A 17,866-nucleotide genomic window follows, 5' to 3' on the forward strand; every position below is an offset into this window, starting at 1 on the left:
GGACACAACTGGAACCTAAACTCCTTGAGGCAGAAGAGGGGTCTTCATTTCCAAGTGGAAGGCGATAGAAAATACCAGAGGGGATAATCACAGTAACAGTCTAGATGCTGATTGGACCCCTTTTTCCCCAGGCCTTCAGCCCAGCATCCCCCACCAAGCCCACTTGTGGTGAGGGGCTGGAGGGGAACAGAGCCTCCTTATTTGTTAAAACGTCTCGGATGAAGAGTAAAAATACTGTATTTTTACATGGACCAGGATCTAATGTGGGATTCTATCACAGCTTTATTCCCCTCACGTCTGCAGATAGACACTCCCCGGTTTGTGTTCTCTGAAAGATATTTGGACATTTTCATGAGTGTCTGTGCAACTTTTTTTTTTAAATGATTCGCATAAATACAGGAAGAAACACTTAAGAGGAAAAGATTATTTTTCTACTATTTATTTAAGAGGTAGATTTTCAATGACGGATTAGTAAGCAGCTGCAGCGAACACAAACAAAGTAGTCGTGACAACACAATCTGTAAACAATGCATCATATTTAAAGCTCATTTTTGCTTCCCTTAATATCTGTAACTGATTTTGTTTATTTAGAATTTGAAGTATATCAAACAGGCTGAAAATCTTGCATATTTTGAGCTTTTATGTTTCCACCTAATTGAGGGACTCTGGTGCATAATCATCAGAAGTCCATTTGTATTTTATTTCCATTTATCTTTTTACTTTCTCCCCAGGAGTTTATTCTGAGCTATCTCTCTACCAGGATATCATATTTACCATAAAGTGTGTTTAAAAGTGTCTTCTTTAAGCTGGAAACATCATGGGATGTGCAGGGACCTAAAATCAGATTTGCTCATTTAAAAAAAAAAAAAAAAAATCCAGGTATTTTTCGGTGATTATCGATAAAAAACACAAATACATGAGCCTTAAATCACATCCTGTCCATCAGAGCAGTTAGGAGAAAGTGGTATTGGACATACTTTTCACTGTTCTGAATCACTGAGGTCTTTGTCATTGTAAAGTAAGACTTGCTGTGCTGAACATCCTCATTCTGGACATGTCCTCTGTATCAGGAGGCAGAACTCGCTGTGGTCACTGGCCTTTGTAAGCCTCCTGGGGATGGACGAGGGACGAGTGAAACTAACACCAGCAAAACATTCCTGGCTTTAGTCACTGCTGGAGATTTGGTGTGTGAGGATAATTGGGGATCCTCACAACGGTCCTGAGAGACTCACAGAGTGCTGTCCCCTCTCTCTGCCCGAGTAGAAAACACAGTTTAGAAATCTCCTGTTTTAACAGAACTTTTTTTTCCCCTGAGGCCAAACTGATGCTACACGTATGTTACGGTTGTGTGCTGGATTTGGTGCAAAGCAAGTTGAATTTCCGGTGATGCCCAAGATGGAGTCTCCTTCTCATCAATAAGAGTGAAAGAGGGAGAAATGCTGCTGCTGTTGTTCAGAGGTTACACCCATCTGTCTGCTCCTCTGTGGTTAACCACTCAAAATGTATTTTCTACATGTCTCTGGTTTAAGTGTGTGTGTGTGTGTGTGTGTGTGTCTGTGTACATGAGAGTGAGTGATTGTGAAGAGGGAATGAGTATCCACCTGGAATATTTTCATTGAATGCATTATTGTATTTTTTTTCAAAATAGCATTAGAGAATTATAGTTGAAATTATTATGATTGAGAAATCCACTCATTTTTATTCTGATGAAGAGTCACTCGATCTGTGCTTCGTGGGTTTGATTGTTCAACTGGTCAAAATCGGTGTGACATCCATTTATTTCTATGTGAAAAAATGTCTATTGTTTTTCAGAGATTCATTATGAAGTGTAAATACAGAATCACAAATAGCTATTGATGTCCTGTACACTCCATTTTTCTATCTTGGTAAGACATGACGTATGCTTCAGATGATGCTCCGATATTGTCTGTTCATGGTGTCTCACTATATTTTTGATGCCTTGGATGTTTTTTTAGATTTATTTTTCTTTAGGTCCATATTGGATGGAAGTCAGTTCTTGGAAAAATGTGTACACACACACTTTTTATGTTTGAGATACTTAGTTTTTTTTTTTTAAGTTTTTATCATGCGTCTTCAAAATGTTAAAGAAAGCTCATCTCTCCATGAACTTATTTAGATTTGCAAAATAAACGGTACTACATCTTTTCACGGAGTAACAACCAAATAACACCCCTCTACTGTTCTTTACAGTCGGCTGCTGTAAGCTGCGCTATGGGTCAGTTGCTACTTAAGACTGTCGGCCACATTCATTCACTGTTATTTGAGTGTGTTTCTCACTTTAGTTGAACATTTAAACACCCAATGTGATGTCATTTAAACTTTTAAAAAAGTGATAAATAATTGGACACCTCTGCTAGAGCAGAGATTAAAACCCAGTGGTCTTATTTTAGTACACATGTCAAAGTAGTTCTGTTCTTGAACTTGGATGTGTCGTGGGTTATATATTCAACTCGAGGCTTAACTTACAGAAAGGTTTAACATCACGTTTATGCCATGAGACCATTTACTGTTAGAGGTTTGACCATATAAACATTTATTTACTTGCAATCATCTTCACAATATTCATCATTTCTGTTCAGTTGGACATCGAAGCAGCCTTGTAGCATTTCGGGGCATATATTTCGATAAGTGTTGATTTCGGGACAAATTCCTTTTTCACCAAATTGAGTTTGTTTTTAAAAACCCTTTTTTTTTTTCTGGAGAACAGTATTTACCAGCTGTTGTAAACAAATGTGTGTGTGTGTGTGTGTGTGTGTGTGTAGGACACTCGCATTAATTAATGTACTGAAGGAACGTGTACATCAACCCCCCCCTCATGTATCATATAAAGTTATCAAATTAAGATTTATTGCAATGTGAATGTGATAAAGTACATTTTTACACTTAAATGATCGGTCTTTTTTTGTAGAAAGCAAGCTGTGGCTGCTCAGTGGAGGTTCAAATTTAAAAGTATGCTGCACCACCTCAGGGCCTTGTTCTTCAAATGGTGCTTAACTAATTCAGGTTCATTCACCAGCTAGCCAGTTAATGGTAGTTATGCCATCTCGTTAGGTCTGCTCTTTGATGCTGAGCAGTTGGCATACAGTGTTTCTACTTTACAGCTTTTTGGATAAAACAAAACAGCTGCTGGTTGTAAGTGGGTATGAGTATTGTTAAGATCAATGTAGGACAAAAACATTTAGCTGTTTTCTACGTTAACGTTAATCATCAAAGTATGATTAATGTTAAGTTAATGGAGCTCCATATATTTTAACTGAGCTCAAAGATGATATTTAAAACACGGTGAACTGGACACACACGGTGAGTCACTCAAGAGGTCCTCTTAGAAGCTGTTGCTCAGATTTAGCTTTTCTGGCAACTTGTCTCACTTCATACAACATTAAGTTCCAGACAAAATTGTGGTTGTTGATGTCGAATGCTGCTAATTGTGTTTTTCTATTGTCACTCGGGCCATTTTTTTTCTGCAGGATTTTTGTGTTTCATAACCTGTCCCAGTATTCACAGTCACTGACAGCAGAGTCATATCTGGCTCGATGCAGTCACAATCATCAAAAGGTCATGGTGTAGAATATTTAGTAATTTATCACTCAATGGTTGAATCTTAGTTGTTGGTATCAGGTAAAATCTTTTTTTTTTTTTCTGCCACGGTGAGAATACAAAATAAATGTATCTTCAAAGGTCCAGACGTTTATGGCTTTTGTACTAAGTAAAAACATCTAAAAGTATTTGTTGCTGTCTTGGTGAACTCGAGAAAGACCCCCCCAAGTTTGCTTTACCTCTTGACCCGTACTTCAAAAAATGGGGCATTTCAGAGTAAAATAGTCTTTCAGTCACAATCAGCTCTCAGCTTCACCGGGGGGGGGAGTGTGTTTTTCAATGCGTTTCAGTCTGTTGCCTGTAGGCCATGCCATTCGCGGATGAATAGTGGTACATACTGCCTGGATGACCCTATCGGTTATTTATGATGCCTTTCTGTATATACAGTGTTTCCTGCCAGGGGACCTGGGAAACAACCACAGGTAGAGAGACAACATTGTCACAACAATATAACAAGAGGCTGCATTCAGCAGACACTTGGGGTCGCCAGGAGCCCGCGAGGTGCAGCCCGACACGGAGTATGTTATGTTTTAGTGGATTTTTACTTCTTTTTTTTTGTGATCAAATTTTTACTTTTCAATACTCAAGATTATTAGAGTACTGCAGCAATTCATCAGCATTTACTTACATCTGTAATACTGATCCAAGGATCATTTTTTAACAAGTATACCACCATGGCATTCTTGTTTATCCATGGATACAGTATTATGATATTCATTAACTGCCCTACAATGGGCTCTTTTTGCCCTCACAGTAGTGAGAGACGGGGTGTGCCAGAAGTGTTATTATATAATGAAAGAGACACCTGGACTGTAGCATATGGGAAAGACTTCAAACAGAGCATCTGTGAATTTGCAAGGTCAGTCTTCTTTGATACTTCCATCTGATCTCATCTTTTGATTTATCACATCTTATTTAAATGAGCTATAGATAGGTGGTGTACCACTGCCTGTTTAAGAGGGTCATAGAGTGCAGCTAAATAAATAGTTTCTCCTTGAGGTGGAAAGTGAAAATAGAGAGGGGCTCTCTGTTTACCAAACATCAACATGGAAGTAGTTCAGCCCTGTTGAGAGCTGAAGGAGCTCTTTCCCCATGTTTTCATCAGTCTTCCTGTCACCATGTCCCATGAACCTTCCCATCAGTTTCAGCATTCATTCATACCGCCCAGACATAGCCCTGTTTCTCCGTTTTCATTGTCACTCTCCTCTACTCCCTCTTTCTCCCGAGCTGTCTGCTTCTCCCTGCCAGGGAATGGCTGTGAATTAGAGCACTGAGCTCGGTGTCCAAGCTCCCTCAGGTCATTTCAGTCAGTCCTCACTCTGCCAAATAGCACAGCAGACATGCACTTGCAGCATATTTCGTGCAATCCAGAGTCCCAGTTTCCCAAAACCATCTCAGCAGATATGATCATCATTCACAATGTTCTGCTCAAAGGTACACCTCTACAGTATTACTTCCTTGGTAACTAAATAAATCTAATCGGAGCCTCTGTAGCGATCAAGACATTAAAAAAAGTAAACAGTTGGGTTGAAAACAGGGTTTATTCACATTAAATTAGGTGCAACTTTCTCATGACAGATTCACTTGCTCGGCACATAAAAGCTTCCCTGACACACTGGTGAAGATGTATGCTTATGACCACTGTAATTAGGACATGAATTGGGCAGGGACCTCTTGTGCATATTGTCCCTGTAGGTCCAGGTCAGCTGTTTTTAGTAGGTCACACCTCCCATGATCTCTATGATATGAGAAAGGAAGCTATGCCACTAGACAGCATCTGTGGTCATTTATGAGCACAGAGCACCGGCTCATTAATGCAGGGAGAGGCTTCAGTCCATTTTAATATCTCCAGACAAGATTGCAGAGTGAGGTGTCCGTAATCGCAATGTACAATCATACGGGATACAAACCCATGTGTGTGTGCTCACCGTCAACTCCCACGCGCAATGAACCCCTTTGCATTTAGGGTTCAACCACCCCCCCCCCTCCCTCCCATCCCATCCTCACGCCTACTGAGCTGATCCCAGGTGCCTGCTTTGCCCGTTCAGCCACTCTGCCCACCCACACACTCACACTCTGAGTTCCAGCGAGCAGCGGCGAACACGTTCCCGCTTTCTTCTCCTCCTCCTCTCTACACCCACCCACTCCAAAAGGCTGTGAATCACTGGCTGACACGCTGAAGCACCAGCAGGGCTTTTGTGTTTTTAGATGGAGAGGGAGTAACATCTCTCTTTCCCTTGGTTTGTGAAGCATATAGCCCATTATTATGGGGATTGACTTGCACATATAGCGCTTTTAGAGATACAGTTTGGCAACTGTGCGGGGCCGACTGTAGGCTGACATGAGTTAATGCGTGTGTGTGTTAGAGTGTGTCTGTAAGTGTAATATGGCATGCGTTTGTGCCAGTGGGACTGAGAGAACAAATTAATTGTTCTCTCATGGAAACGTTGTTTGGCACTTAGTGAAGTAATTCATGCGTCTCTAAAATCAGCCTGTGCAAGTGACAGGCAAGTCCTTGCTGTCTTTTCAGAGAACCACTGCTCAATGATTCATGTCCCCCAATCTGTCAGCAGGCACCGACTATTGTATGTGCTGCAGTTAGATCAAAAACTGACTTCACCTGAATGCCTTTCAAGTGCAGGAAACAATGTCTTTGTTTCAGCTGATTGCAATTGGACAAAAGAAATGTTTCGCACATGTGCAGGATGAATGCTGGTCATGAGCATTTCACACCTTTTGCAAAAGGACATTAGTTTGTGATTTGTAGCACATGTAATGCTATATGTACTTTATATATGAGGACATAACAGAATCTTTTTTTTTTTCTTCTCCAAAGGATTTCTTTGGTTGTTAGTACACAGTATCAGTATTATTAAGGACGTGACAGAATCTTAACAGAAAAACAGATTGCCAGTGATCACAAGATGTAGCCTGATGTAGGAACCAAACTAAGCCCATTTCTTTCTAGTTGAATAAAGTAATCGTTTTTTTTCTTTTATTTAAATGTTCAGAGAATAGGGCTCATTGTAATTTCCCAGACCTTACAAAGAAGTCTTTACATGTTTTAAAACCTGAATATTCAATTTACTATTTGATATAGCAGCAGGTCCTCACATTTGAGAAGCTGCAACCAGAGCATGTTTGGCATATTTGCTTGAAAAATTAGATGTCTGGACTGATTATCAAAATAGTTGAAGATTTATTTTGTGCAGAGCAGCAAATTGAGTCATTGGGTGAGTCGCATCTATTAGCGTTGCACCTGGAAATCCTCTTGAATTAATAATAGAAAAGCCGGTATCATTGCCTTCTGGAGGTAAAATATGTCTTTCGTATAGGATCCATCATGGTGAAGGAGCATTTGTCACCTTCTGATATGCAGGAAGACACGTGACTTGGTTTTTTAGCACATACAATACTGAGTATATAGATTCAAGCTGATACACAAAGACGTGTTGAATTCACAGGAAATTAAAAAAACCGCAGTTCATCCTCTATTCCTTCTGTTTGAAATGTCATAAAATGCCCTTCTCTTTGGACTCTCCACTCGAGTGGACTGAGCGTAAGCTTGATTGAAGCGTTCATACAAACTGCTGCATGTACAGTCGGTGTGTGTGTGAGTTCCACTGGTTCAGCCACTTGGCAATGTGAGCTAATTTTCACCCACTGACAACTGTGATTGTCTGGACTCCGATCTGCCAAGAAACGCTTCACACAGATGGCGAGAGAGAGAAAATGGAGGCTGGATGATGGAGGTTGATTTCCCCGTCTCTTACAGGCTTCGGCATACAGTGTGTGTGCTCTAAACATTTCCTTTAGTGGGTTGATGTGTGTGCAATTGCTGACATGTTTGTGGGCCTATACGTGAGTGTGAATGCATCTCATGAGTGCGAGTCTGTGTGCACGTGTCTGTCAGCGACTCATGCAGCCTGCGGAAGCTACACAGGCATTGTGAGGACTCGGCAGGGAGCTCTGTTCCCTTTGTGTTTGCCAGGAGCAGCTTTCCACCCACGGTGGGCAGGCAAGCAGGCTCGGTTGGCTGCTAGTTTGGCATTCACTGGATGACTTGGGTAGAAAGGAGGAGAGGCACGCAGCCATTCGTGGTTACATTATGCACGGGTAAGAAGAAAGCTATGGTGGTTTGGAGATATTCTCCAATGAAGGCCTCGCTCTCTCCTTCTGTCTTTGACCAAAAGAATAAATGTGTTAATTGTGCTACAGAACAAAAATAATAACCGAGTTTCTCTTGTGCAATCATATATTCAGTCCCCTGCTGTAGACGTAAGAAATACAGTTTACAGAACATACAAAACACACGTCAGGCTCAACATGTGAAAGATTTAAGTAGGTTAACATTGATGTCAAGCAAGAATCGACAGACTGATGGTCTGCTGGTGGCATTGGCGGACCTTGGTTAGCTTCTACATTCAGCAGACAGTTGGGGTCGCCAGGAGCCCGCGAGGTGCAGCCTGTCACGCTATAAACCACGTGAGCTGCAAACTGTAGTTACAACAATTAGCTACTGCGTTCTACTCATTTCACCTGCGCGTTATCCAATTAAACAAATGAAACAAAACAAAGATGATTGCACAAGTTTAGAGGTGATTATACAGCCAAGTGGCATATGTATAAGTGAATATTTTATTTCAAGGAAAATACACAGTTAGGAATAAGAGTTTAATTAAAATAGCTATTTATTTTTTATTTGATACGGGATGTTTTACCTTTCTCTCTTTCACTAACAGACACGCCTCCCACCTGCTCTCTCTCTCGCTCTCTCTCTCGCTCTCTCTCTTTTCTCTCTCGGTGTGTCTCTCTGCCTCTCTCTCCTCACACTTTTCCCTCAGCCACTCAAGATGGCGGCAGCCCCATCCATCCAGCCGCCGATCGTCCACTCTTCTCTAGCCGGGGAGAGCGCACATCCTCCGGAGATGGACAGCCCCGAGGGCCAGCAGCCGGCGGAGGCGGCGGCGGCACCGCAGCCCTCCGACTGGCAGATTACCCTCCGTGACCTGCCGGACCTGGAGCCGGAGGAGATCGAGAAGAGGCTTGCCAAAACTCGCCAGGAGCTGAGCAACAGGAGGAAAATCCTCATGAAGAACATGCCGCCTGACACCACTAACCAGGTACACGTTAGATTGGGGAAACAAATTATGGAAAGTGGCGCGGCTCACTTTTTCAGTTTTTACGCACATCGGGACTTGTTGTGCGTCGGCGGTTTAGTTTGCACCGACCGACGCACTTTCAAAATGTTGGCTACGTTTTCTTTTTGTTTTTTTTTATGGTGACGACAACCGGTTTCTGAAGCTCTATAGTGATCTTAATTTACTCAGCATATGGGTTGATATATAATAAACGATATAAAAGCCACATCTGTGTGAGGAGCTTTAGCTCTAAAGTTTATTTGAGTGGTTCCCAATGTTACAATGGGATTTGACAGACGGGCTGTTTCCGTTTCCTCTACTGGATTTAAAATGAGCCGGTGTGTCATTAAACACCATGTAACTTCTCATTATAATGTGAGTGAAGGGATCCCCTCATCTGACACATTTAAAGGCCTAATTGTTTGGCCACAACACTTCACAAACTGTATTGTTGAATTGCTACACAAATAGTGACGTAAACAAACCTTTAATCACTTTACTGATGTTTTGGGATGATCTGAATTGACTTTTAAATATCCTGTGTACGCTGTATGGGGGGGGGGGTCGTACGTTCTGGTGCTTTCCTTGCAACAAGAGGAGAAGCTGTGGATGAAATTTCTTGTCTCTGTCATTCACGTTTACCTCGATATCGATATAAAAACATATTATCCATGCAGCCGTTTTAAAGTCAGGAACTCTGAACACCATTTCAGCATTATAGTTTATCCACATTTCCATCTGCCACGACATTATTGAATATGTTCACTGCATCGAGCAGTGCAACGACATGCACGTGTGCTTTCTGTTGTGATTCTGCTTTCTTTTTAGCCTTCTTTAAGCATACATTTTAATGTTCAACATGTGCAATAACAAACTGACATTTTAATCAGCTCCTTTGCTAAATTGAATGCGTTACAGACAATAAAACATTGTGCAGTTAAAGTTCTCTCATGCCACTTGTGTTTTACAAATGTTTCAAACAACAGTTGCAGTTAAACCTACTTAACTAAGCCTGTTGTGTTTTTAAAACATGAGGGATAGAACACATGATTTCTGACTCTACATGTTTACATAATCGGATCCCTTTACGGCAGATCAGTCATTTCATCTTTTATGTTTAATTTACACACAAGAGCTTTGGTTGCATGTTTCTTATCAAAGAGACTTCACCGTTTATAACTTTAAGACCTTTTTTGGTGTCTCCTACTCAAATCTGCTACGAAGTGTCGTTCCCCACTTGTGTCAGCATGCAAGCCTTCTCGAGGAGCTGATGGTGTGTTCCTTCAGGATTGTAGCACCATACATTCTTAGAAAGAGGCAAACTGCCAGCACTCTGTCTAGGCTGCATTTACACCAAGTCAGGCGTTGCGACCATTAACGCAGGTTTGTGTGGCGGTGTGGGAGAGTCCCTTAAATGGCCCATTTCTGCGACACCGTGCTGCTAGTATGCCGGGTGCTATGAGTGATTGTCTGTCAGCATCGACAAACACTCTTACTTTCAATAACTAACCAGGATGCCAGGCCTATCAAAACAGTTGGTTTTAAACTGGTGCTCAGATTGAGTGACTCCACGTGAGATATAACGTTTCACTCAGTTGTGTTTTGGTCATTCAATCCCTTCTTCCTTCTTCCCGTGGCTGTGTTCCGGGCTAAACGTGGGTTACATAAATGACCACAGCAGCATGACGTCGAGTTGTGTTTCTCCAAAAATTGGTTAAAACTTTTCGCGCCCAGGCTGCAGCATTTTTTTTTGGCATCCCCCGCAGTCCCCAGCTTAAATTAACTATCACTTTCGAAAGAATGGGGGGACTGTCATTTTCGCCGCAATGCCTGATTTGGTATGAATGCAGCCTTAAGGCCTTTACACAGCCGGGGGGGGGGGGGGGGGGGGGGGGGGGGGATTGTGTGATTGATTAGCATGTCAATATATATATATTTTTTTTTACTGTTTTTGTCATGGGTACGTGCATATTCCGTGGCGAAAAGGAAAGGAATGGAACAAGTTTGATTATCTTAGCTTTCAAACCACAAATAAGGTATCAACCCATCCTGTTGTGTGGAACACTGTAATGTACAACAACAGGGAGGCTCTGAGTTCAAACCCAGACGGCAAACTCTATTACCCCTGTCAACCTCGAAAGGAAACTCAATAAAATAGCTTTCAGTAGCTTAGGCTATACAACAATTAACCTCAGACAGGCTGCCAGACGCTGCCGTGGGTCAGTAGGATCCCGGTAGTTGGTCCTCTGCCTGCTCGAATCTATTGGAACCCTTTATTGAAAAAGTGTTGCAACTGTCGCAAATTTGCATCGCTGCGTTGTGAATAGATTTGACGCATAATATTCGCAGGCAGGCAGGTATTTTGCATTTTCGTGTCGTTTGTGTGCGTTTAAGGAGAAAGGGAGGGAGTGTGAAAGAGTCCAACTGCATGGTGTTAGTGAGAAACAGAAGGGAGAGAGAGAGGAAAAGGCACTTGGATTAGGTGAAGCAGCAGAAGTGGAAATTCTCTCTCTCTCTATTTCTCTCTGAATTTTCCACATTATTCATGGGTCAGAAGGAGTGTGATATGTGTAGTGAGTTTGAGCAGAGCAGTCGGAGAGGCCGCATGAAGCCCTGCTGAACTTGCCACATGAATTTATACCTTTTAAAGGAGTAGTTGACACTCTGACATTATGCGACATGCGTTATTGACTGGTAGTGGTACTGTTGAAGCTCAGGCTACATATCTTATGTGTGGAGACATCTCAGCGATCTGGCTGATGAATGATGAACAAAAACCTTTTAAACCACATCACAGCATTTGAAGATATTGTAATATTCACGGGGAGATTTGAAACAACTTTGATAAGAAACCCTCTTTTAATACACATCAGCTTCTCAAATGTAAAGATTGGCTGCATGCTTTTCTGTCAGCCATCCAAAGATGCATTTTAAGGTTTCCTCTATAGATTAGCTTGGTATTAGTGTTTGATTTCAATTCAAACCAGATTTCTTCTAGTTTAGAGGGTATGATTTATGTTTTGTTTCATATTTATTCTCATCATTTTGGTTCATTTTGTAAAAAGAAAAAAATAACTTGAATGAAATCTTTAGTAAAGGGGTGAAAATCAAACACCAAAGTATGATTTACATTTGGTACTACCTTGTCATTTGAAAGTGGCTTTATCAATTCAAGTGTTATTGTGTAATGTTTGCTGCTTTTCTCTGTTTTTATAAACTTACAACAGTTGGTTGGGCGTAAAAAACAATTTGGAAACTTCACCTGGTGCTCTGGGAAGTCGCTTGGTGCTATACAGGAATCTAGTGAATCTATTTCATAGAGCTGGTGTTGACATTACAGTATCTTCCATAAAGAAAAGTCCTCGTCACTGTCTTATATAACTTGTCTGTTGGACTCGCCCAGCCGACACCATCTTCCGTTCCCATCATACCCGCTGCCCCATCAGCCAACACTATGTCGTAGGTTGGATATATGTGCGTCTGAGGAGTCGATGGTGCACTGTGTGAAATATATGACCCCGCTGACAGCCCTCATCTCAGAGAGAAGTCGGGGGGGATGGGAATAACAAAGAGAAGAGTGCAATGAGAAGGGAGCGACGGGAAGACAGAAGAGTTGAGTGAGAGGAGAGGAAAGGAAGGAGGGAGGAAGGAAGAATGTCAAGGAAAGAGAATAGAAAGGGCTTGTTAAGAGACGAGCAGAAGAGACATTTGGTTGAAAGGATGGCCGGAATGTGTTCACGCTATCCTCCTTTTTAAAGCTTGGTTTGTACTCTCCGGAGTGAAGCCAGCATGTGTCGCACGAGCTAGAAAAATCCGTAATCACGGCCTCTGCGTTGTGCATGAAGCATCCGCAGGTGGTTGCGGCGCTTCGTCGTGCACTTGGGAATTTTAGTAACTTGGTGATCTGAGCTTTTCAGACGTGAGTCATGAATATTCACTGATAAAAGCTCTACTTCATGTCTATTCAACCCTTGTTTCTTTATAATGAATGTAATACTCGACTGAGTATAAACAAAGCTTAAATAGGAGCCACTAATGACTCTAATCCTGTAACCTTTTATCAAATCAACAGGGTTTGGTAAAATGCTTTCAGGAGCATGTTACTGAATAAAAGTCAACTATTGAATCCAAATCCTTTTGAATCACTTGTAGAACATAATTACTTTTAAGGTTTCAACATTTGCAAGTCTTCAAGGTTTTTACTAGTTTAATAGTTGAACACAATCTTCAAGATTAAGTGAGTTAAATCTTATTTTATTAAATCAACTTTATTTCATGAATGTAACTCGTCAGTGTGTGCCTTCCCTTGAGTTAGGCTAATCTAATTCTACAAATGTAATACTATACAATACAAGTTTAATACTGGTCCGTACTGAGCCTGGTACTGACAGTAGCTCTGGTGGAAGTAGAAACCCAGGTATTGAGCAAGAATTTTGCCGCTACTCCAACTGTGCATCTCAGACTCCACGTGGAATTTAAAAAAAAAAAGAATAAGAATGATCCAAGCACGTAGTGTAAAAACATATTTGCAGGTGCACTGGAGGGTAAAATAAATGTGGGTTGTGTGTTTGTCGTGTTGGCTTCCAAGGACTTCTGATAAGTTCTTGAATTATTCAGAGTATCTCAGAAAACACACACAGGTTCTGCATGATGTGCATGTGCACGTTCATATGTAGTTCATCTGTACTTTGAACACCAGGCAGAGTGTGTGTGTGTTTGTGCAGTTGTGTTTGCACATGTACAGGTAAAAACAGATACATGTTAATGTCACAAAGCAGTGTGTGACTGAGCTGTTCTCTTTCCACCCACTTCCTCCTCACACCCTACATGCTGTGATGTATGTGTGTGTGTGTGTGTGTGTGTGTGTCAGCAGCAGATGTTCATGAAATCTACCCCTCCTGACAGTGGGCAGCCTTCATCACTTAGCACATGTGTTGTGATTCAGCGGTTTACTGTCGCTGGCATAACCTCAAAATGTACAGATGTTTGTGCCGCAATTATCCAGCCGACATTCAAGATTCACTTGTTTGACTGACCACTGTAAGTGCAACCAGGACCGACCAACCAGTTGATACAGCCTGTTTATTTACCTTCCATAAGTCATAGTGTAGGTGACTTTATGTTGGTGAGATGATGAGCTGTACTTGAGATACTCTGTGACCTCCAATGACAAGCTTGTTGAAATGAGGTGAAAAGGATAATGTTAAGATCCGGATATTATTGAGGGCATGTTTTCATATCACGGTGCAGCAAATGTAGTCATTAAACCAGAGATGCATTATACAAACTTAAACAATAACATTTTAATTTATTCATTTACACAGTATATCAGATATATATGAAATACTTTCATATAGGCTGCTAAAAGAGAGTAATTGTGACTGCTTATATTTGAGAGAGAGAGAGAGAGAGAGAGAGAGAGAGAGAGAGAGAGAGAGAGATGTTTGACCCTGTTCAGCAAGCATCCGGCTGGTTTCCCGTTTAATGGAGTTTAGGATCCTTGACGTTCATGCAGCAACACAAACGACTGGAGTTTGATACACAAACCAAGTGAGATGAAGTGAAACCTCATGATTGCACAGAAGACGCACATTGTAATCGACTTTGGACATTAAAATACATACAAACATGACATCCAGTCAGTGGATTTATTACTGAGGTCAAACACGAATACAAGCCATGCCAAGTTCCGCTTCTGTTACCCATGAGCATGAAAGCATACAGCAAGTAATGACTCGAGTGTAGGAAATACTCATTGCTCAGTCTGATGGATTTCAATTTCTCCTGTGAGATGCCGGTGGCAGAGTCGGAGTTATCAGCATGAACCCATCCATCCTCCCCCGTGTCAAAGATTTATTTTCATAAATGAATTTCAGAGATTTATTCTACCCATGGGGAACAATAGGATATATCATTCTGTCAGGGTCAAAAAAGAGACACGAATGTCACTACTGTAAGCCTTTATAGAATACCAAAATATATCTTTTTGCAAAATAATACCTTTTTATTAATAAAGTTCACCTGTTGAAATGCAAAATGCTTTTATTAGCTTGCAAGCTAATAGGTCTACAGTATGTAATTCTACAGTTCTGAAATTCATATGACATTAAAGTTTGATATCTTGTGTCCAATGAATAGGAACCGTTGCGTACTTAATGCAGGGTTGCGGTTATTAAATAGTTCCGTTAATCTATAGCAGTTATATTGACGTTAATCAATAAACGACAGATACATGTTGTGTTTGTGAAGTGACACAAACCAATCACAAGTTACCATGATGAGATTGGATGTGTTTGACCATAAACATTATTATTGAATCTGTTGAATCATGAGACTGTTTCAGTACTCGCCCTACGTAATAGCGTATTAATTGAATGTTACAATTTTAACTCAAGAAGGTCAATTATCTCTTTAATATATTTTAGGCAGAGCACTATTTTTCTATTACCTTATAGATATTCTAAATACAGCTATTGAAAAGGTAATGTTTACATTATATGTCGAATCTGTGTTTATGCAATACCATTTTCAAGCAATACTGACTTACCTGTTTAGTGAAAGTCCAGTGATGTAAAGCTTCTTTTGACTGTTTAAAGTCAGTAATAAAACAAAAAAGTGTGTAATGCAATTTTAATTGCAGAAGAAGGCATTAATCTTTCCACATCCAACCTATTGTGCTTTTGCTGGCGCCTATGAGTAAAAATTACTACAAGAGGCCATTTAGCTTTCATGTCTCCGAGCTTCTCTGCCCGTCTCCTCACATCCCTGCGGTGTCAGAGTTGCGGTTAAGTGTAATTTTCTGACATTAATGCCAAGCTAAAGTGCTGTAACATGCCGCAAATAGATGCTAAAAAAAAAAAAAAAAAAAAGATTGCAGGAATGTTCAACATCTAGACACATCATTTTAGGTTGTTTTTATCTGGAAGATGGGATTTAAAACATCTCAACACTGTTACAAAAGTGTAGAAAAATGAAGCTTAAATACTTCACTACGTCTGGGGTCGACACCTGCTGGTCGGTTGGTTGGTCGATATGACGATTTCTCCCCCGCTGAAGAGTCAATTTGTTGAAGAGTAGATTGAATTTCGGTCGAATAAAAATGTCTTAGGTTGACTACAGCCTTATCGCTGTCACACTTGCATACATTTGAATATGTATTTAGTATTTTGACCTGATGTCTGCAGGACTCTGACACTTGAGGAGTGACTGCCTTCTCAGTGCAGAAAATAACCCCCAATGTGAGGCCCGTGGCTTCAGGGCCAGCGTCAAGCAGAGACGGATGGGTGTGGATGGAGGGAGGGAGGTGGGGTCACACATGGTGACTGCAGAATTAGTCCTGTCTTAGGGCAAGCCACCTGCTTCCCTCAGCCCACTGGTTCTGTCCTTTCTGATGCAAAAACGAACCAGCTTCTCAATGAAAAAAAGTGAAATTATGGGACAAACGGAAGCAACCGAATGTAGAAGTGACATGGAAAACTCCCAACTTCCCACATGAAATACAATGATCTCTTCTACAATGATATGATATTGTATCATTGTATATTTATTTAGGTGTTAAGGCATAAAGGGAATCACACATGATGACTAGCTTGAGCCACTGCAGCTCCACCCACGCTTCCCTCAATTTCTTTCCCCAAATTTTAGTTTTCTGATTCAAGTAACTGATAAAGATGGTCGGGAATGGTACACTGAGCTCTAGGCTTCCAAATATTTTTTCAGAAACTTGTGAATAGTGGCCCGGATGGTAAGGCCAAGCTCCACTGGAAACCCATTTTGTCAATTATTTCACAGCATAGTTTATAAGATAAAGATGAATCAGGCAAACACTTAGTATCCTTTCCCACTTGAGAGGTGGATAGCATTATCAAAGAAGGAAGTGATTTATATTGGTAGTCATTTTCTGTACATGCTAAGATAATTGCACAACATCTTCATGTACATTCGATCCATGAACAATCAGGGAGTTCATTTTAGTCGGTTGGCATTAATTAATAGGTGTCACAATTACTCCATCTACCCAATAACAACCAAAAAACTCCATTTGCACACAAGGATGCACGTTGGGGTGATGAATACAGTCCATATATGTCCAGGTCCTAACTGAGAGCCTGTGTTTGTCTGCCTGACAGTGCACAGCGTAACTCTTGGACCGTGTGACAGCTGAGGTTGGTTATGGGTTTGAATCGATGCTCCTGCTGTGGTGCTTTAATGCATCATCTACTTTACATCTTCTACTACTTATCTACTCTACTAGAAATTAAGAAAACTGGAGAAGGCAAGCAAAGGAAGAAGTTTTTTAGTGATAGAAAAGCTTTTATCACTGTTTACCATTAAGTCAGGAAAAAATGAGGGAGAGCAGTGTGTATTCTCCGTCCCCTCCTAGAGGGTAACAGCAATTCTGTGTTAAAACGCAACCAGACAGCCATTGATTAGTCCAGCAATGAAAAAGAGCAAACACAGGAGAACAGATACAAGGGAGGGAGAGAAGAAATGAGTTTGTGGGGAGGCACAAGGACAGGAGGGGGTTGAGGAAGAGATAAAAGAGAACAGAAGAGGAAAACATTTTAAACAAGGAATTCTACCAGTGCAGATAGAGGGTGTTAAACTAACATACGAGGTGTGAAGACTCTGAGAATGTGCTTGAGAGAGAAAGGAGAAACAGAAAACGAGAGATGTCTCCACTTGTGTGTATCTATGTTCATCTGCTATCAATATGTGTGCACGTTTTCTAAGAAGCTCTCCTGGCAGGCATTTGATAGGTCAGTGATTTGTGCTGTGCATGTAGTGTTGTGTGTGTGTGGCATTCTGCTCTCTGGCAGGCCTGGGCTTCATCCTCTTGTTCTCTCTCTCTGTAGCACACATCACTCTATCAGTAGGTCAAGGACACAGTTACTACCGGTAAGGAGGCCATGCAGTGTGTTTGTCCCGTAATCCCCCACCCCTCTCTCTGTCTCTCACACACAAACACTGACACGCGCACACACACGATGGTGCAAAAGGAGTGTCTGTGTGTGTGTGTGTGTGTGTGTGTTTGTGTAATGGATGAACAGGTGTGAACACATTTTCCTCTCCCTCTCTTTCCTCTTGGCCTGTTTGTTTTCTCACCT

At 41.2% G+C, this 17,866-nt stretch overlaps 1 protein-coding gene across 2 annotated transcripts in view; it reads left to right on the plus strand.

Moving 5' to 3' along the window:
• Positions 1 to 8,433: 8,433 nt before the first annotated feature.
• raver2 (ribonucleoprotein, PTB-binding 2) overlaps positions 8,434 to 17,866 on the plus strand; it is a 64,271-nt gene continuing 54,838 nt past the window's right edge. For both annotated transcript variants that reach the window (XM_031859584.1, XM_031859585.1), the window contains exon 1: positions 8,434 to 8,741. In XM_031859584.1, coding sequence (XP_031715444.1) covers positions 8,472 to 8,741 — 270 coding nt within the window. In that variant the 5' untranslated portion in view covers positions 8,434 to 8,471. The remainder of the gene's footprint in view (positions 8,742 to 17,866) is intronic.

The sequence above is a fragment of the Anarrhichthys ocellatus genome, unplaced genomic scaffold (assembly GCF_004355925.1).
Source record: "Anarrhichthys ocellatus isolate YVR2014 unplaced genomic scaffold, GSC_Weel_1.0 scaffold22, whole genome shotgun sequence".
NCBI classification, from domain to species: domain Eukaryota; kingdom Metazoa; phylum Chordata; class Actinopteri; order Perciformes; family Anarhichadidae; genus Anarrhichthys; species Anarrhichthys ocellatus.